Raw genomic sequence first — 21,868 nt, 5'->3', positions numbered from 1 at the left:
TACATGGCTCTTTGGAAACAGCTTCCCATGTCTATCATGGTCCAAAAACAAATGTTCAGAGTAAGAGCCTAAGTTGAAAAGCAGGAAGTCATGGATGAATACATCCTCAGCTCAACCTGAGTCTGTGCCATTGTAAATAGGCACATACAAGGACTTTACCCTTATGCTTGTAATGGTAATTTGGTTTCAAAAGAGTAACATCTCTAAGAAGTAGAAGACAGACACGTTTTTTGAAATGTATGTGGAAAACCTATAGGGAAATTCAGGTTGCTTCTGACAAGGGAATCAGCAGAGGAAAAAAGTTTAAATCAACTGGGCATGAAGCAGCTTGAGACGAGCAGCTTGGGAGGCTAATTTATTCTTTAAATCTAGAACTGTTGGTCACCTCCAAGTGGTGGTACAAGAACAGTTGTAGTATCAGTTGCAGGATAGCACTGAAGTAGTAAGACAGCCTGAATTCTGTCTTTCCAGGCAAAATAATGAGCTCCTGCAAAGAGCTGACCATTGGCAAAACCCAGCTCCCAGTCGAAGTAACACAACACTTCATATTTCTGAGGAGAAGAAATTGCAGGCAATAGTTTCTGAACTATGAATCAAAGAGCCCTCAAGCGTCCTTAAATCTTGCTCTGAACCCTCCTCAACAAACTTTAATACTCAGTTTAGAGGAGAGTTGGGGGGGTAAATATCATCACAATACTGTAGATCTATGGTAGTTCAGTCCATTACTTGTGAAATACTGCTTTGAATCATCCTATTCACTGAGCACGCTCTGAAGATATCCTAAATAAGTGGTGTTACCTATGACTTAAATAGTCACACTCAAGCAATGCTCTTTGTAAGGCAGACTTTGACACAATCTCTGAGAAGACGGTGAATGAAATAAGGACTACAACTATATGAGTTTAAGACATCACAGAAACATCTTTTGTGAAAGACCAATAAAGGAAAAATGTGTACCTGTTCTGCAGAGGCCATGCAGGTGGGAAGCAGAGGGATCACTGGGAACATGTACTCTAATGGGTAGATCATGGCCACAAAGGCCATTACAGACATTGAAAGTGCATTATAATCTCGGGACTGCAATACAACCTGCAACCAAAGAAACTCCCATTAGCACTACAGCAACCATTCACTTCCAATACTCCCCTCAGGTGTATACAAAGATCCCGATTTTGTGATCTCTGCAGACTCAAATTCGGTGGCTGTGAACTGGGTAACCCTCCATTAATCTGTCTGAAAACAGCTTCAGTTGTTTTTTTGAGTGAGAACAGAACTTTTCAAAACAGGAACCTCAGAAGGAACTATTTCTTCCCCTCATCCTCTGCAGACAAAATTCATTCCAGGCAGTGCAGGGAGACAGCTGTTCTACACATCCAGCCTACCCTGCTTTTGAAGAGGGCAGAACTTCCTACATACTTATCGAAGATCAACTCTTCCCTCCTTACCTTGTGCTCCAGAAGGATGCAGGTCAGCACCTGCAGGCAGGCATCCACTCCCAGTAACTCCAAAGGCAGATGTAATGGAAAATCCACCAAAGTGAAGCGGGATGGATCAGGAAGAGCAAAGGTCAAAGCTGGCTGCAACTCATGTGGCAAGACTTCCACATCCACCCGCTTCTGCCCAGCAACGGGCATGGGCGAGCGGAGCAGCCGGTATATCCACGCCTCGATCTCCCGCAAGTCGTGAAGCAACGCACTGGACTTCTCTTCCACCAGGAGGGAGCCTGTGAAAATCCGCCACATCGTATCCCTGGACAGGGAGAACGCCAAGGTTAACACTCCGAGAACTTCAACTGACCGCCATTCCTCAAGGCTCTTCCAGAGAAAGGGTAGATCCACCAAGGGTTAAAAGAGGCAACTAGCAAACATTTGATCACACAAAGGAATGGAAGTCAGGCATTTAAGCTTACTGACACAACCCACAATGTGAGGAAGAATAAATCTTTCTGTGGCAGCAATCAACACAAGTATGTCACTTGTGACTTCATTCACACATTTAAAGGATTCAGTCAGGTCCAGTTCTCAGAAGAATTCTCATCACCTTCATGCTTGAAATTCAGCAGGCACATAGGATACTCTCCTGTCTCATCCTGAATTGTAGCAAATTACTGTAGGACTCTGCTTCTAGCAGCCTACAAACCTTTGCAGGAATAGAAATTAAACCTGAGATAATAAAAGTATGCCACATCCAAGATCTCCCAGATCTTTTGGCATGATAAAACACCCTTCATCGTTCTGTCCTAAATTGCACTGTATCATTCATATGAGCTGAATAACCCATGGGAAAAATGGATCTATTTCAGCTAAATCTCTGAAAGCTGTGTAGAAAACATTTAGGTACCTTAGCAACATAAGGAGCAAGTTTTCCACACCCTAAGTAAGCAATTTGCAAACCTGTAGCTCACAGACAGGATGGCCAAAAAAGCATGTACAGCATTGGTCAGGCCTTCAGAGCTTCAAAACTCAAAACTGGGTCTGACAAGGGAAGCACAGAATCTTGTCCACTTCAGCCCTTCATCCTGTAGCACAGTGAAGGCTGCAAACCTTCTGTATTCATTCTCCAAACAACTTCAGCCTGGTAAGTATCTTGAGTTACTGTAATAGATCCCTTAGAAAGCTGTGGGTTCAAATTAGAGGTTCTATCTTACAGTTCACAACTTTAAAAAAAAAATAACAAAATGGAAAAAAGATTATGACACTGGAGGCTTCACAAAGACAGAAAAATTAGAGAAATTTGGATGGCTCAAAATAAGGGCAATTTGAGATTACGTTGAGTACATGATACGACTCTCAGGAACTGTGATGCCTCTCATCCTCCACTCTTCCTTCAGCTACTTGTCATGCACAAGCCATTAGGCTGTTAAAAGGTGTGTTCCACCTTTTGCCAGCTGTAAGGATTCGGTTTCACCTTTATTCTGCCACCACTTCAAAACTATTCTACTTTTCCAGGTCACCACTAGAAAACCACATTGGTAATTCAAACCTGCTGCTTTACTTTTCCCAGAGACGTATGCTCAGAATTCCTTCTCTTGCCATCCTCATCCATCATTCAATTACTCTCTTTAAGAATTATGTCCAATAAGAGCAAATTTTTCAAATACCACATGTCATTCAAACACTGGAATACTCTACCACCCCTTTCAAAAAATCATATGAGCTCACCAAATTGAGGAAAATCATGAAATTCAGTGGGGTGTTTTTTCCTCAGTAATTATCAGACTAAACCAAGCAACAAAATAAGCTTCCTTAATACATACTTCCATTGGGGGCAAAAGTTTTGCTCTGACAAAATAATTTATTCTCCATCACTGGATTCAAGTGATAAATCTGCTAATGCAGGATCAGTCATACGAGCCCAGAACACTCTCCTAGAACTATTCCAGGGCAGTAACCCAAGAAGTAGGCCACTGCTCTATGAATAGGACACATTTCCCATTTCATGCAAAATATAAAGAGCTTATAAAGATAAAAATTATAATAATCCTGTCATTTTTTCCTTTTGACAAGTTTCATTTGGAGTGTACCAAGCTACTTAACTCACATTATGTACCATCTCACAGTCCTGTCCCTCAAACAGTTGAGAAAATCCCCTGCTTCTCCAGAGGTTCATTTCAGACTTCTTCTATTCAGTTAGCATATTGGAAAGGAAAATACCATCCTGGAATGCAGGTGTAAGGCACAGTAGCACAGATACACATCCTTGCCTGAGATACATAAAAACAGTGTTCCTTCCATACCCTACAGCGCAACTGCTTTTAACAGCAGATGCGTTAAGATTACTACATTACCTTAAATATACACCAGGTTCCTGTAAATTTGCTGTTACCAACAACCATTCCCATATGTTTCCTAGACAACTACTTTGTTTTCTACCTCTCCTCCCTCTCTCCTTCAAATATTGTACTTTGACCTATTTCAGCTGATCCTGCTTCTCTAGTCTTTTCTCTCCCACGCTGAAGTTCAGATTGTTTCATAAGCTTGTTAAGCACATTTTCATTATTTCCCTCCTGCCCCAAGTGGAAATTCTCTCTGTTATTTCTTGGCTGCTTCTAATTTCCCGGAGAATCAGTCCTGACATACACTTCCACAGAGCTTAAATGCCAAAGCAATAGTAACAGGATCAACACTCAGCCTCAGTTGTCAGTCAGAAGGGTAGAGCCTCTTTAGGTGCATCAAAAATGAAAACCATACCAGATTACAGAATCAGAGAAACTTTTAAAGAAATTGTTATAAAAATTTCCTTTTCCTACTGTGAACCTGGATTGAAAAAGTGCAAAGGACAACCCTTGGTGTTTAGCTGCTTCTGCAGCCACAACTTGCCGTGCAGGTAAATTGCAGCACTGAACGCGAATAGTAGGAGGAAAAAGTTCTTCCCTCTCAACGTACCTCTGCACCCCACGAGGAATCCCCAACTTCTTGCCCAACAGTCTCTCACTACAGCAGTCCACAAGTCTCTTGAGGGTGTACAGACACTCACGGAAGGTTGAAAAGAAAGGATAATGACTAAGGATGCACAGAGAAGTCAGAGTGCTGTTGCGAGAGCGATGGCTGCCTTTGGCCAGGCGCTTACTGCGCGGGGATCGATTCACGTCAGGGGTAGACTCTGCACTGGGAGCCTGCAGTGAAGAGCCACTCTCCGAACTCTCAGTGCCCACTTCCTCTTGGGGTGCTGATGCATCCCCAGATTTAGGGACCTTCTGTCCCTCCCGAGCTCGATGTCCCCCTGTGCCTTCTCCTTTCTCCTTGGGCACTCGCTTCTGGAAGGAGCGGTAGAAGTTGACACAGATTCCATAGCGAGTGACCCCAGTATCCTTGTCTGTGAGGGTGAAGACAAAGGAAGTGTCATCACGGAAGCTCATGCGCTTTTGCCGCACGCTCAGGCATCCTTCTGGCTGGCAGAAGAACACAACATCGGGCGGGAGAGGAAAGTCTGCATGGTCTTCCAGAGGATAACGTCGCAGCAGTTCAGGAGTCTGAGCAACACTATCGCTGCTTGGGTGCCTACAAAAGAAGCAAACAAAAAACCCATACATAGTTGACTAATAGCAATAAAAATTTTTGCAAACTTCCTACTGTGTCAGGAGCCTGTGGACTCAGCTTCGTCTTTGTTTCCTCTCTTCCCTACTATCCAGGGAAAGTGCAGCTTCTCAGTCACTAGCCACAAAGTTCACTCGCTAGCACAAGGCAGAAAGGTTAAATAAAGAAGTCTAAGTTATACCATCATTAGCAAGGAGCCTGTTCAAATCTGATCAAGAAAAGGACTTGGAGAAGTATGTTGTTCCCAGGAGAACACTGTATTGTCATGTTGCTCTGGCTTTGACTTTCAAAATTAATTTAACTGCACAGGTCTCTGGGCAACACTTTGGTAGGAAATACACTGCCCCTCTCCAAATAAACAGTCAGAAGAAAAGCTTCTGTATTTCAGCTATTTATGAACAAGATGAAAAATTAAATGAGAAAATCCAGTATCGATTCGTAACTGGGAAAGCAAGAATTTTCAAGGAAGAACTCAGATGAATAGTGGAGTGATATGGACCTCATCCTAAAAACATTTTCATTAAAAAGTTCTAGCAACCACAGCTCTATATGTGTTTGAGATTTAAAGTGTAATTTATATAAAAACTGTGTGGCAACATGCAGAACTATTTACCACTGTGACTCATTAATCTTTGTACCACAAATCACTACTGAAACACGAAGACAGAAAGGCAATACTGTTGTTTCCTGTTCTTTCAAGATACTTACCTTTTGCCTACTTCAAAATACAAATGACATTTGCTTTTCTCATATAAGAGATGTGAAAAAACCTGAACAAGTAGTAATAGAATGTTCATAATTTACAAAAGAAAATCACTGGTGTAAATAGCTCTGTTGACTAATTCTTCCAAACTAATATTTTATTTAAAACAAGTAAAAATGCTTTCATAATAAAACTGGTAACAAGATTTATACTGCCTGTACAGTTAGATACTAAAATACTGTATGAAAAAAAAAAAAAAAGAAACACTAAAATGCTTTTATATGTTAATGGACACAACTAATGCATCATCTGCTGAAAAAGAAATGTCAAATAACGCTGGTACTATTTAGACAGTCTATTTGGCAGCAAACGGTCAAAAAAATGACACCAACACAGTTACAGTGCATATATCACCACTTCATGCCTTTAGTAATATTAGCTACAAGGACAGAGATTTCTCAGACATTGAGAAAATTTGAACCTAAGGAAGGGGAATAGTTCCAAACAGCATCGCTGTTTTTACACAGTGGATAACAAGATGTAACAATAAAGGCCACATGGAGCTCCTAAGGACTTTGTAGTAGAAGCTACTTCGGCCAGCTCCATCTCTCATCGTAGGCATTTGCTGAAGTGCCAAATGAGACAGCACACCTCTGAGCAGTAGCAGTCTAACCAGCACTGGCAAAAAGCAAGAGAACTGTAGGAGTCCAGAAGTGATAGTAGCAAATTTCTAAGTGAGAACATCAGACATTATAAGCTTCACTGGAGGAGGCAGCTAACATTTCTCCCTCCTCTTCCTAGTTGGTGACACACATATAGAAAACTTGGGTTGTTTTTCTACAGACAATAAGAAGTATTAAACTATTACAGTATTCCATCCATAAAATGCAGTAATAAAATAACTATTAGGCAGAATTATGCAATTTCCTCCCCTCAGCCTATTTAAATATTGCATTCAAAGTATTCTGAAAAGAAAGCGAGAGGTACAGCAACAGGCTGATGCATGTGAACCACTGATATTTAGAAATGAAAGCAAAATAGATTTTGGGATATACCCATTACACAGATTTGCAGAAAACTGCTGCATAAACTTTGAATAAGGAAAAACTAACATTTACTGAGCCAGTAATACATTTACTGAGCCAGCCTATATATTTGACAAACAGAACACACATCAACCCCACATTTCATATGTGCTCTAAGTAAATATGCATAACATTTTATCTATTGATAAGACTTTAAAACCAGAAAGCATTCATGTCATTCCTATGAGGATAAATAAGTATTAGAGGGAGAAACAGCCAAGTAAAACAAGTTACAGATTTTTTTCTTAAACTGATTCTACAGACCACATTTCAAAAGCTAGAAAAATAGTATTATTTTACTACTAGTGTATTACTAGTAATAAAAGTAGTGGAAAACTAGTATTTTACTTGCATTTAGCTTTCAGTGTTTTCAATTTGTGAATCCCTCTGTCCTGACGCCAGTAGAAGCAAAGAAGTTCAGACACACAGACTACCAGAGCGTGATAAGACAAATTAGCTTTACTCAGTCACCCTTTGCAGACCCTTGAAAAGAAGTCTAAAGACCCCAAGTTAAAAAACTTTTGCTGCACTAGTGTCTTTCAAGAAGTGCCCTGGCTCAAGCAGGTGCTCCCCTTAGGGTAGCATTCTGCACACATTTCAGACAGCACTTCCTGAGCATCAGGCAAAGCTTCATCAATGGATGCAAGGCTATTTATCCCCACTCTACTGCCCAAGCAAAAGCTCTGCTGAGACTGGTTCATATTACCTGGCTCCAATGATCACAAGATAGTCAAGTAGCCGAGAGCAGATTTTCTTTTTCTGCACCATTGTCCTTGATGCCCCTCCCTATGTCATCTCACAGAATTTCTGTTCATTGATCCAGTGGTCAGTTATCCCGTCGGCCGTGATCAATGCCTTGGAGAACAGAATCTGCTTGGAACTGTCTGGCAAGTCCAATCTATAATTAAGAAAAGCAAGAGTGTCAAAAGCACAACCAGGAATATCAAATACATACACGCAACTTAATGCCTCAATGTTCTGTGCAGTCATGGCCATCCACAGATCTCTATCTTCATGAGTATAAAAACACAGTCATATGCCCATAAAAGCAGAGAGATGAAAAATACACAAAAAAGTACAAGAGTATCTCAAGAATGAATGGTTGGAGTCAACAATCTTAGAGGTCTTTTCCAATGTAAACAATTCTACAATTCGATTCTAAGGGAGAACACAGACAAAGCAGCGTATCACTGGCAAAGAGCTACTCATTAAATGGTTTCTGTGTTGCTTAGGCATAAGATCCCTACAGTGCTTGGGAAAGGAGCTTCAATGGGCAAGACTGAAGAAAAAAAAAACCACAACCTGAACTTTAGCTGTGTGATAAACAGAGTAACTAAAGATGGGGTAACACAAGGAGTCCAATTTGGTAAAATGCATCCCACCATCCCAAACCTGCAAATGGCTGTCAGCAGGAATGATCTCACCATCCCCAAAGACTGCGATCTCTAACACTTTTTCTGTGAAGATACAGAACTGCAGTTCCACAGAATTGCAATTTGCAATAGCAAAAGTGCATCTTATAACTCATACTGGTTTTTTCACTTACTTCATTCAGTTCCATTTATCTTGTTTAACTTCACCGCTTACTCTTGATACCCATGCCTCCTACAGCTAATTTCTCTGAATATTTTATGATAGAAAGACCCCCTTGGTAAAACTGAGATTTTACTACAGCATTACTACTTGCAAATAATTATGCTTAATAGATATCCAGAATTCAGTAAGTACTATAAAAAAATTCTTTCCAATCCCACCATTCATACGTCATAGAATTCATGAACAACAGGGAGAAAAATAAAGTTTTAAAAAGTAATACAGTTCCACATTACAGTGTTCCCTACCTACATTTGAAACCAACCTGAAAAAAGAAACTTCCTGAAATGGAAAGGTCTCAGAAACTCTAAAAATCAGAGGTGCTCAGAGTATTCTAGAAGTTTACTGAGCATTCCAATGAAAGTTTTAATGGAGGTATTTTATATTTAAAAATTTGAATTGATTGCTTTTTGGAGCATATTCAGAATAAGGTTTCCATTTCAGCTCATGTTTACAACCTAAGGCCAATCACAGAATTATTATTACCGTAAAATCTTTCTGCAGCATAAATGTTTAGATTTCATTTGTATAACAGTGTAACATCTTTACTAACAACCAAAAACTCTCAGCAAAATCAGGCAGTTTTCTTGATGTTTCCCTCATTACTTCACAAGCATTGTAATTGTCAGCATCTCAGAGTCACATTCAAAGTCCAGCAATATATCTGGTTTTTGCTCAGTCCTTCACATTGCAAGAACAGAGCAGGGAAATTTTACTCATTAGCCCTCCAAACAGCAGCAAGAACACAAACACACAAAAAAGCATGTATGCCATTTATTAAAAAGGAAAATCATACTAGTCAGTAAGCATTAATTAAGGAATAATAAACTGAAAGAAACATTAACCCTCCCACATAAAAAATCCCACATTTTGTGAGACTTTATGGCATGTTTTTAGTAGATCCTCAACTACAGTCGCTGTAGATTCCTAAGTGACAGCACTATGAATTATCTTCTCTGAGCAGCAATACTATTGTAAATTACCTTCTCTGAATAACACAGAAAATACAGACACAGGAAGCAAAGCTTCTGTTTCTTCATTTTAATGACATTACTGAAAACATTGTAGAATCTATCCCGGAAAAGCTCTTGATCCTTGATACTCTGCAAATATCTTGGCACAGAAAAACTCAAGAGGAACAAGACAAAGTTGGGATATCAAGTGGTCCTTTTTGTTTCCAGTTTGAAGAACTACTTTATCTGTTTTCTTTCCAAATAGCTTTACACAGAACTCTTTAAGGAACCAACTGTTCAGTCACAGACAGGGGCATAGTAATAAGTTATCACAACGTAACCTAGAATTATGACTTCAAGGAAATTCTGCTACTGAGTGGTAACCAAACATATTCTTCCTCAAAAACAAAGGCTACCCTACCCCTCAATGAAGGTGGAGAAAGCACACTGTGTTTGTCTTATGACTGCAATTCCTTACACATATTTCCCACAGCTCTGCAAAGGAGCTAGCAAGGTATGCATTATGAAGATCCCAGAAACCATGAAATTTCAAGAACATCTGAGCAGACAAGTACAAGGAACATATGCAGGGCTTACAATGTCGCTGGAATGGCTGAAGCTACAACCCAGTGACACCACATATTGAAGTTTCTGTCAGTTCTTTTTAAAAAAAATCTGAGCACTCTCTGTGATTTCTGCTTTCTACTGCAACACAAGTACAAGGGAGACCAGACTGATGCAGATGTTGTGTCAGGGCTTCCAGAGCCACCTTTACTGATTCACTATACTTAATAACACAACAGTTACAGTGAGACATAAGAGGACAAAGGCATTTTTGGGGAAGATGAATTTTGTTGGATTGGAGAAAGAGGTAGAAGAACTAGAATCAAGTGTAGGTTTTTGCCTTCCCCTATTCAATCTTTTGCCTCTTCAGAGATCTAGTAATGGCTGATGACAGCACTTTGAAGAGTATTACATCAGTATTTGTTGGAACTCATCTTCCTACTCCTGCTTGGAATCAGACACCACAGTTGATCTGTATAAAGCAACACAAACAGGCATCACAGTCCTGCCTCCCCCTCCCTATCTGCCAGAAGTTTGCTTCCAGGCCAGTGTCATTCCCTCCTCTGTGCTGGCAGAAGTGTTTGTGCAGCTACAGGGGAAAATAGACTGTGGAATTGATATGGACTAAACCTAACACCCTCCCTTCTCCTCCCTTGTAGCTTTTGGTTTTACTAGGTTGGTTTTTTTTGTTGTTGTTGGTTCACGAAGTGGCCCCACAAATGCTTGTGCAGGTACAAAGAAAAGGTAGCAGAAAGCAGTTAAGGGAATCTGGAAGACTTGACTGAACATAATATGATCACAGAACTACAGTCAGCACCTTTACAGGCAATACAGAGGTAAAGTAGTTTCCTTCTGAGAGATTTGCTATCATCCTTCCAATACCTCCTAGATTTTAGACACTAAGTACATTAGGACAGAAATAGATCAAACAATCAACAGATACTTCAATTTTTCCTCTTTCATGTTGGAGTTTGGACCTGAACCAAGAGATTATCTTGACTCTGAGATGGTACAGGTTTTGACATATCAAAGTCAAAATTTCTTCTCTCTTTCAAACTGCTTTATCTTTAGATTGCTTTCTCTCAAATAGTCTTCTGCAGTGTCTTTTCTCTCTGCAAACATTGGAACCAGCCCTTTGAAGGCTGAATCCTCAAGCAGCACTTGAGAAGAGACTTTCTGTAACTTCAGCTCCAGAAAAGGAGAAAAATAGAGAAGTGAAGGCCCACCACAGAAACATACTGTACCAAGAGATCACATCTCAGACAACACCAAAATTGAAATATGCACTTATATGGATGGTGAATGGGTTGGTGAGAACTAACACTACCCACACACTGCAGCAGCTGTCAGCAATATTCACTAGTAGAAGTTGGCACCATAGCCTAGACACAAAGAAAAAAGGCCAGAGCCAGCACAAAACCACAGCTTACCAGTAACTCAAGACATGAAAAAAGTGTTCAAAACAACAAACACTTCTATTATTGGCATTACTCTTCATTTCAGAATTCCCCAAACACCCACATTTTAGGTTGTAGCACAACTTCTTAGAGGACAATCTGCATGGTATTCTGCAATTTAAAGTCCTCCTAGAAATAAAAAGTCTATATAAACACACACACACACTCACGAAAAGCACCACACGACGGATATGGCAGCATGAAAGAACCACAGCAGACTTTTTATCAGTTTAGAGTCATCTGCATCAGATCCATGCCCTGCATTAGTCCCAAGAGACATGAGTTGTGCAATAACCCTATTTCGTCTATCCCTTGGAGTCCTCAATCTTCATTGTGTCTTCTCATTCAAGACACAAATCTAGATGAAAAAAGCAATTTAGTCAAAGAATAACTTGACTACAACAAACTGTTAACACCACTTGTGTCACTGTATGGGGTCAGGCTGAGAAGGAAGTCATTTTCCCCAGAGCAGCTCTCCCAGCGCTGTGCTGTGTACTGGTAACTGGAAAGATGTTGATAACACGCCAGTGTTTTAGCTACTGCTGAGAAGCGCTGGCGCAGCATCAAGGCTGCATCTCCAACATCCTCCCCCCATCAGCGGCTGGGGAGCATGCAAAGTCTTGGGAGGGGACATGGGCAGGACAGCTGACCCAAACTGACCAGAAGGATATGACATCTGCTCAGGATAAAAGAGAGAGGAGGAGAAAGGCAGAGAATCCATTATTTAAAACATTTATATTCTGGAGCAACCACTAAGCCTGCTGAAGCTCTTCTTCCCAGGAAAGGGCTGGACAGCACTTGCTTCTGGGAAGTAGATAATAAAATTTCTTGGGCTTCTTTGCTTCCATGGATGCAATCTTCGCTTTATTAAACTGCTTTTACCTTGATCCACAAGGTTTTTTCCCGTCTCATTTTCTTCCCCCTGTCCTGCTGAGGAGGGGTGTGATAGAGTGGCTCGGTGGACAACTGGCATCTAGGCAAGGTCAACCCACCACACTCACCTGCCGTTGTTTTCCTCACAGAGAGGCTTCCAGCTTTGATAGGCCAGGCTTACCCCGAACAGCATGATGCTCAGCAGCTATTTACATCATTGCTTGCAAAAATGATGTGAAGACAACAGATTAATTTCCAACAGGAATGTGCTAATCCCTGCTTTCCTTGCAACTCTTCCATACTTTAAGATGGTTCCAGAAAGGATTCTTCTTCCATTATCTCCAGCTTTTATCTAGTAAAAGGATCATACTGCACATTTCACTAGTGCATGGATACCTTTAGAATATAAATCAGCATCATACAATTCCATCTGCACACTGACTGAATAAAGAGCGTACATGGGACATTAATTTGCAAGAGAAAAAAGAGGAAATTGTGAAGGAGACAGAACAAATTACAGGACAGAAGCCACATGAATTATGGTTCACCGAAACTTCACCTTCTGAAAGACCAAATTTTCAGCCATGCCAGAAAGGAACTAAATTTTACGTTTCCTTGGAACATCTTGAATTTCTATTTACTCTCAGCCAAGACAGTCTGTACGGAGTTGAGAACTAATAGCCACTATGCCTGACCTTAGTGCATTGTTTTCTGTGAACTCAAGACTCACCAATCGAACTAAACTGAAAGCTTAAACAAACACAAATACGGTCAGGAGTTTCAATGCCCACTTTTGGGTTGACTTTTGTTTCTTTTTCTCACATCACACACCTTGATCTATCTGCTAAGCTATGAGAATTAGGTGTGAGTATCTGAGGACCAGCCAACCTCACCTGTGTGGGCAGGAACTCCATTTAACTCACTGTTGAACTGAAAACAACATGGTTTGAAGCACAATATGAACTGTTCATGGTAGATCTGACCTATCTTTAGACATTTTAATAATCTTCATGGAATCTTTACCACTGAATTTTTGGTTACTTCTTCTTCCCAGTGTGTTTCAAATGATCCCAGACGTTATCTCTGGTATAGCACACACTATTTTTGCTTGTACTAAGCTTTTAAAGAAGCAGACAAGCAGTCCTCTTTTCACATGAGCCATTTTTCATTTCTTCTGCTTAACAGCCATATAAAACACTGCTAATAGTTTTATACTTTAAAATATGCAACATTCTAGGAAGCTCATTATTGCTATTATCCAGATACTACAGTGTTTCTGCTAACACAAGAAACACAGACAACAACAGAGATGAGAACACCTCCCCTTCTCCAGAACTTGACAGAACATGGAACAATTTCTAAAATCTGACCTGGATGGACTTGCTATACTGGTGCAGCTGCTTTGTGTGTTACCATGCACCTTGGCAAGGCAGCACTGCATGCCAATACTGTGACTCCTAAGAAGATACGAGCACTTTGAAGAAAAAAAAAAGGCATTTTTTGCAAGCATGCATGCCTAAACAGACAATGGCATATTTATCTAGTATGGCTAGTCTATAATACAGGTGCGGTTCTGCAAAATGCCTGGGATAGTTCCAAGCATAAGAAATCACCTGGTAGAGAACAGGTCTGCAGGCAAATTCTAAAAGCATCCACCCTGGAGCATATGAATCGCTTCCATCAGTAAGAGTTGCTTACAGGTAAAACAGCAGATGCACCCCAACTACTTCCACTTTCCATTTATTGATAAATCTTGAGGGAAAGGACAGAACAAGCCAGATTAAAGAAAATTAAAGAATGAATGGTGAAAACAGGTTTTGGCAATACAAGAAGACTTCTTTTAAAGCCCTTCTCAATAATTACAATAATTTAAAGATTTCTTCCTTTCCTACTATATAATATCATCTCTTTGCCTTCTGAAAACAGTACTGACACAGCCAAGATATTTAGCCTCTACATTATTTTTCCAGAGCAAAATGGAAGTAGCATGGGCAGGGGTGCTGACAAATGGACTGAAGGTGACCAGAATTAGTCCACAAACAGGAGTATCATGCCACACAGATGGGAACCTTTTTGCAGCATCACGGATTCAGGTTCCCGGTTGCTATAGTGACAGATTTTCCCGTCCTTGCCATATGTCAGCCCTTCAGTGTTGCTTCCTCTCTCCTCCCTGCTTCAGCCAAATGCTTGGCTAAAGCAGCCTGCTGTACATGCAAGATCACGCAGTCACCACACATGCACATGCTGTGAAAACAGACCCACAGGTAATCTGATTCAGATCAATCACCATAGCAACCCAATCTTTTAGTACCTAGATTTTAGCCTGTTGGGTATATTTATAGAGCAGCTGCAGTGCTCCACCCCCTCTGCTCCACCACCAAAGCTCCCAGCACTGCCCACACTACAAACAAGCTTCAGCCAGACACAAGGACTGCCTGGAGTCAGCGCTGAAACAGAGCCCTCCTGGCACCTGCAGGCCCCAAGCCAGATGACAGCACAGTATCTGCAACATGCTAAACGCCTTCCAGTCCGTGAGGTTTCCCATATCCACGAGTACTACAAATATCAGAAGCCATTCTTGCCCGTGGGAAGCCGAGTACCAACCACAGCTGACAAAATCCGCCTATCCAGGTACCCACAGGATGCTTCCACAGACACACAGTGCATGCACAAAAAGAACGTGCAGAGTGCGCTAATGCAAATTCACAATCCTAGCAGGAACTTGCAGGCAGCAGCAAAGGCAAAGGAGTGGTTCCAGCAGCACCTGCCTCACAGAGGCAGAGCTGCACCCACCAGGAGGTACCTGAAAGCCATGCAGAAAAATCAAGACCAGGGCTTGAATGAGCAACAAGAGATAAGCAACTGAGGAAGAACAGTATGCAAATACTGTAATCCATTTTATTCCATTACACTCTTGGGGAAAACCATCAACAACAAACTAATGCAGGAAAAGCACACATTTTTATAGTACTCCACTTCCTAATAGGAAGGAGATGACAGATTTTAGTCTCAGCCACAGGACATTTCACATACTTCAATTAAGGTTAAAGACCTTATTCTCCTCCCCTCCTTTACTGTGTGGAATAGCTCTCGTGATCCTCCCGGGGCAGGATCCTTGTGCAGGGCACACAGAGCACCGCTCACTATAGAATCACAGAACAAATTCTGGCATAAAAACCCTCTGCCAATCTGGCCAGTTCTCCTGCTCTACACTGTTTGAATTTAAATTCATCTCTTATTCAAAAATAATCTCCAGAGATTTGCATGAGAGAACAGTAACACAGGGCCAAGTCTTTTCAAGTATGTCCTTTTTTGCCCCTCCTTGTGAAACATCATCATCACAAAGTACGAGAGCCTTCTCATTCTCTCTGCCTCATCACCTTTTCCCTGATCCTCAAATCTGCAGTCATACACTGTGCAAGGAAGTGCAAGGGGGAAGGAAGGACAAACCAAAACCCACACAATGCTGCCAAACCGAACTAGCCTCACACCTCCTGCAACCACTACAGCATTACATTCTTCTCCAAACCAGAACTGCTTTAGGCTTGAGCTTTGAGCTGAGAAACATTAGTGCTGCTTCTGAGTGCAGTCTAGACCCCAGCACCCACAAGATGCTTCCATTCCCAGCCCTTTGCCCAGTTCCCATTTGAGCAGTAGGCCACGGTTCCCACAATGCAGGCATCGAGAAGGTTTTCTTCAAAAAACCAAATAGTGCAAATGTACAGCCATAAAAAAAATAACAAGAAAACAACAAAGCATGTGACATTTGAGAGAACTGCTGGATGCAGCTTCAACTGCTAAATTATTCAGTGCTCTCCCTTGCCACGGCGCCTCCCCCAGCCACGGTAAGCAGCTCTGGGCCAGGAGACATCACTTATGGCACCACCACCACCAGATACAGGCACATTTGACTCTTTCCTGGAAATGGGTCACACAGACAAATGGGACCCCAACAATAAATTACATCCATTTGTAAGACAGAAGAGGGGGAATGCTCACAACCAATGTGGAAACACTAAAACATTGTTCAGGATAATGCGAACCAGAAATTAAAGTACTTGAAATAATCCAGTCATTTGGCTGTTGTTAGCGTCTCAGAACTCAGAGCCTCACATCTGTTTTGCCTTGTATTAGAAACACACAGCCTGTCTCCCCATGTGTGCCACCTGCTTGTTATTCCTTCCCTCTACACACCTTCCCCTTCTCTTTGTCAACACTGTGGGAGATCAGGAATTCCTACTCTCAAACCGATCCTACAATTAATTTTGGTGATAAATCATAGTACCAGCTGGTCAAAACAGAAAGGAAATAAAGGAGACAAGCCCATTTTCTCGCTCTCTGGGGTGTGAGAAGCATGAGTTTGGCAGACTCACCCACATGTAAACATCGGGGCGAAGCAAGCTCAGAGTGAAGAAGGGACAGCAACCGCCTCAAGCAACTGTTGTAGCCAGCAAATGACAGAGCAGGGGCTCCCGAGAGGACCTTCTAGACACGGGCAGTCACCAGGGCAAAGGAAGGAGGGAAAACACCACCCTGCTGGGTATGTCTTAAGACTACTAACAAGAGAGAAGGGAGAAACCAGGTGGCCTGGAGGACAGAAGAAGCGTGCCCAGCTCGTGGCTCCAGCAGAGCAGTTTAACTGTTTATCAAGAGGAAATAGACACGGCAGCAGAGTGGCTCAGCGCTTGTGGGTGCAACAAATTTTGGTGGATACTGCTTGTGATTCTTAATTATCTGTATCACAAAAAGCACTCCTCTCCGCCCACTAGCTGATGACATGGAAACGGGCAGAGGTGCAACTCCTCATCTCCTGTCACAAGGGCCTTTCCAGAGCAAGTACAAGATACCCAGGCAAGCAGAGATCCAGGGAAGCTGGTGTCAAAGCTACAGGCAAGAAGGCAATCAAAAAAGTTTTACACTGACATTGGGAAATTCAGTTAGAATATAATGGGAAGCAGGACACAACCCAGGCACTGATCTTGCAGATGTGACAAAGTAACAGGATATGAAAAAAAAGGCTGCTCTGCTCAAAAGATAACACACAGTTCCTGGATGTCATCAGATAACAAATTTGACAGTAACATTATCTTTGTCCCCTGTATAAAAAAACGAATGTTAATTCCCTGATTCTCACAACTGTTTAGAGATTAGTTACAAACAAAACAAAAAGGAGGTATCTGACACACATTACTAGATACATCAAAGGCAACAGGATGACCAGCTCTGTTTCGAGGGATGCTGCTGCTTTGAAGTAGTGAAGGCTGTGTAAGAAACAGAAAACCATAAAACCTTGTTCCTTGCTGCTACGCTGATGCATTATTTCTCACAGCAACCCAGAAACACAAGAGCCTCTCATTTAACTGCAGTGTCTGGGATTACAGCCATGAGAACTGCCTCAGCTTAAGTAATTTAGGCATATGCAAGCAGCACTTCTTACTTTTAAATCCCTGCAAGGGTCCTGCTAGTAGCAGTGATCTAAAGTGAACACAACCTCTCACGATTCAGTGGTTTCTGGGCACCAACAGGCACAGCCTCCCCATCTGGGAGTTCCCCAATGTAAAGATATTTCAGAGCTCCTGGCAGCACATGGGTCACTTCATCAGTTGGCTTGGCTTGGGTTTTCAGCTGGTTATTCTAGTTCCAAGACAAAAATCAGGAGCATATTTGTCAATAATCAACAGTAATTTCCATGGCGTTTTGACAGGTTTAAGGAGATCCAGTGACAGAGAACCTAATTGTTCTAAAATTATTTTTTAGCTCAAACAACAGAGCAAAGACCAGCTGAACTATACACGTTCAGTTACAGAGAGTGAATGTCAATGTAAGTTTTTCATAACTCTCAAGGTAGAGAAGGAAAAGCAGCAAAGCATTCTGTCTTTAAAAGAAATATCACAATTTTTCCACAGATTAACAGATTATCCCACTAAAATACATTCCTTTCTAATTGATGCCTCATGATGCTCATTTTTATTTCACTTTGTGTCTTATTAGGTCACTGAAAATGCTTTTACTTCATCAAAATTTATATCTTGAAATAGATGAAAGCTGTTTAAACTGGGGACATGATATTAATCTTGCATATAAAGCTCTTTCATTCTTTTTTTCTAAATCCTTTCCTCATTGCTGTAAATCCCTAATCAGAAGCTGTATCTGTATTTTCTACTAGTGCACTGAACAACTACATCAACTGCCTGGAAATTTAATGCAGTATAGCTTAAATGCAGGCACAACAGGGCCAAGGGACATTTCAGGAATTCATCTGGGTTGTAACATATGCATTGCCTATCTCCGATTCCTTCCTAATGGAAAGTAAGTGAACCATTCACCTCTGTACTAAGTTTTAACATAAAAGTATCAATTACCATCTTGTGACTATGGTGGCAAATCCAGTTAAAAAATGACAGTGTGAAATGACAGGGAAGATACCGTATTTTACACCATTTGTTATCCCCCCTCACATACTAAATCTCTACCAATTTTTTCCCCCTCACAAAAAATGAAAGCCATTCCTCTAACAAATGTATCTGGAAAGGAGTATCAGAGAAAACCTATTAGCTGGAATGCTGTAAATTAAAACCTTTGAAGAAATTTATTCTCTTAGAATTTAGCAGTACTTGTGACTTTCTAATTTAACACTCACAATTCTCATAAATATTTGGTTTTTCAACTGGCTCATCACAGAATATATTAAATAGACCAGACTGAACATCTTGATAGTGGCTCTTGGGGATGGTCTTGTGAAGGGCCAGGAGTTGGACTCAAGTGATCCTTGTGGGTACCTTCCAACTCAGCACATTCTGTGATTCACTATATGCACACCCTGTCTGCTTTCAAAAGAGTTGCAGAATGGTATCATGGTTCAAGAAGAGGTTTGCCCTCTAGTATATTTATGCTTTTCCATGAAAACCTTAAACGCAAAGACCTTTTTTTTTTTTTTGGTCAGTTTCTACACAGCCTTTGGTTCACCACCATTCATGGCTTTGGCACGTAACACACATCCTGCAACTGTCTCTTGGCCATGCTACGCATTTTGTGTGGACAATGTTCTTTCAGTGAGGATACTGCTTTCCTTTTCTGCCCATCCAGTAAAATAGAATTGTTCTAAAAGCAGTAATGGTGCAGAAAACAGTGCAGTAGGACTCTGAAGCTTACAGCTTGAAACCTGTTAATTTGATAAGAACACAAGAGTCCAGACTTGTGATACAACTGCAGCACCACTGGACAAGCAGGTACAAGGTCTTTTAGTGAGCACAAGGTTGTATTACTGTCCAAACAAAAGCATTCTAGAGACTTGCTGATGATTTTGCATTCTATTAAACACACAGTAAGATACTTAACAAGTGTGCATTTAATTCCAGTGTCTATTAAATTGTTTTCAAACTCTGTGCATTTTCTAGCTATACAACAGTAAGACAAAAATAGTGTTTTATAGCTGGAATGATCTATCAGTTCAGTGTTACATAACATGCTATGAGGGGATGACCAGATTAGATCCTGTAAAAACTGCATTTTAGCTATGTTGGATGTGAAGTGCTCTCTCGGATGTGTCAGGACTGCAGCTCTTCATTAGTGCTGAAAACAGCAAGTACTTCTTGTGCCCAATCCAAAACAGTTCCCTAGGTTCAAACAGTATGAAGTCCAAAAATAGAGACACTTCCCAAATAACCTATATTTGGATGACTTTGGTTTGATTATGTGACCGTCAGGACACCACAATACATCTTCCCTCCCCTTGCTTGTGTCTACAAGTAGCATCCTTTTTGCAGATAAGCAATGGTGCAAGGAGCACAGCAAGGACACTTGAGAGCCCACCAACAGAAATGCTGACCCAGAGTCACACTGGATGTAGAGAAAATGGCTGGCTGTTCTAGGGAGAGCACAACATATTGCCAGACCACAGTTCTACCTCGTCTCCATGGGGCTTCAAATTTATAATGTATATTATTTTGCGTATGACTGAAAACAGTGTGCTATATGGGAGAGCTCAGGGGAAAAACGGAGAGAAGACGGGAAACAAATCAGTTTCCTTCCAAGCTCATCATTTCTCGAAACACTTCTTTATCGTGACTCCACACGAACAGTGACACAGACCAAGCTTTCTTCCCCTCCTCCGCCTGACAATTAAAGCGAGCAACACAACAAGGTGGTGACACCCATTTCTGAGGGGAAAATGCTCTTGATTTATAGCCGACTTCATAAGAAATTGCCCAGTATAAAGTGGATTTCCTATTCTATTGTCTTGCGGAGTAACAGGATCTGCTGTTTACAAACCAAAGAGTAAAAGCACCTTTCCAGTCGCATTACCGCAGCAAGCTCTTCACAAGGCTGCACACCTCACCCTTTCCAAGGGGATCTTGGCCCTGCGCCGCCCTTCTCCCTTCCTTCACTATCCTGTCTGCTTCCTCCCGGTAGAGAGCGAGGAAAAGCCGCCGGGAGGCCCGGGACCGAGGGCGCCGGCCCCGCGCTCACACCTCCGCCTCCGGCCGAGCCCCCTCCCCGGCCGGCCACGCCGCCATTCCCGAAGCCGGTCAGTCCCGGCTGGAAACCCGCAAGCGACCCCGCAGGGGCTGCTGCCGCTCCCTCGCGGGGACGGCTCCGACAGCGGCGGGCTGAGCCCCGCTGCCACAGCGGGACATCGCGGCCCCGCCCGCCACCGGCGCCCCGGGACGATGGAGCCGAGCCCGGCCGGCGCCGCTCCCCGCAACGGCGAGCCACCATCTCTGCCCGCCGCTGGCCGTGACCTTGCGGAAGGGCTCACCGCTCCCGAGCATCACCACCGCGCCCGGCTGGGCGGCTGCGGCAGCGCTCAGGGCGGGCGGGGGGGCCCCCGCCGCCAGCTGTCCGGGTGCGGGTCACCGCAGGCAGCGCCGCCGGCCGCGCTCCGCGCTCCCCAGCCCGACCCACACGTAGAGTCGGCGGGGTAGGGTCCGCTTTTGACATGTGCACGCACCCGGCCGCCTGCGGCACCGGCACCGGGCAGCCGGCCCCGGCCGGCCGGCCCGCCCCGCTCACCTGCACCGCTGCCGCCGCCGCCGCTCTGCGCCGCCCGCTCAGTTCCGCATCGAGCGCCAGCGGCGGCGCGCGCCACCGCCGCCCGCAGGGGGGCAGCGAGGGCGGGCGGAGCGAACCACTCGCAGCCGGGGCGGGGGGAGCCGCCTCGCCAGCCGCCCGCAGGGGGCGCTGCAGCCGGGGAGGGGCGGACGGCGGGCGCGGAGGCGGAGGCGGGACGGTCAGGGAGCGGGGAGGCGGAGGCGGGACGGTCAGGGAGCGGGGAGGCGGAGGCGGGACGGTCAGGGAGCGGGGAGGCAGGCGGGACGGTCAGGGAGAGGGGAGGCGGAGGCGGGACGTCGGGGAGCGGGGAGGCAGGCGGGACGGTCAGGGAGCGGGGAGGCGGAGGCGGGACGTCGGGGAGCGGGGAGGCGGAGGCGGGACGGTCAGGGAGCGGGGAGGCAGGCGGGACGGTCAGGGAGAGGGGAGGCGGAGGCGGGACGTCGGGGAGCGGGGAGGCAGGCGGGACGGTCAGGGAGCGGGGAGGCGGAGGCGGGACGTCGGGGAGCGGGGAGGCAGGCGGGACGTCGGGGAGGGAAGCAGCCCTCCTGGGCGG

The 21,868-nt window shown here is 43.5% G+C and overlaps 1 protein-coding gene across 35 annotated transcripts in view; it reads right to left on the bottom strand.

The window, feature by feature from the left end:
• The window catches only part of MADD (MAP kinase activating death domain), a 72,001-nt gene extending 50,652 nt beyond the window's left edge, over window positions 1–21,349 (bottom strand). For 34 of the 35 annotated variants that reach the window (XM_048305492.1, XM_048305501.1, XM_048305505.1 and 31 more), the window contains exons 1-4: window positions 7,531–7,722; window positions 4,386–5,000; window positions 1,446–1,749; window positions 958–1,089 (exon numbers count right to left, since the gene is read on the bottom strand). In XM_048305492.1, the coding sequence (XP_048161449.1) occupies window positions 958–1,089; window positions 1,446–1,749; window positions 4,386–5,000; window positions 7,531–7,592 (1,113 nt within the window). In that variant the 5' untranslated portion in view covers window positions 7,593–7,722. Of the gene's footprint in view, window positions 1–957; window positions 1,090–1,445; window positions 1,750–4,385; window positions 5,001–7,530; window positions 7,723–21,276 lie in introns of those variants that run through there. The other variant, XM_048305490.1, reaches the window with a different exon arrangement.
• Window positions 21,350–21,868: the final 519 nt, after the last annotated feature.

The sequence above is a fragment of the Corvus hawaiiensis genome, chromosome 6 (assembly GCF_020740725.1).
Source record: "Corvus hawaiiensis isolate bCorHaw1 chromosome 6, bCorHaw1.pri.cur, whole genome shotgun sequence".
NCBI classification, from domain to species: Eukaryota; Metazoa; Chordata; class Aves; order Passeriformes; family Corvidae; genus Corvus; species Corvus hawaiiensis.
The sequence above is the reverse complement of the archived record's forward strand: the minus strand, read 5'-3'. Positions and strand labels throughout refer to the sequence as shown.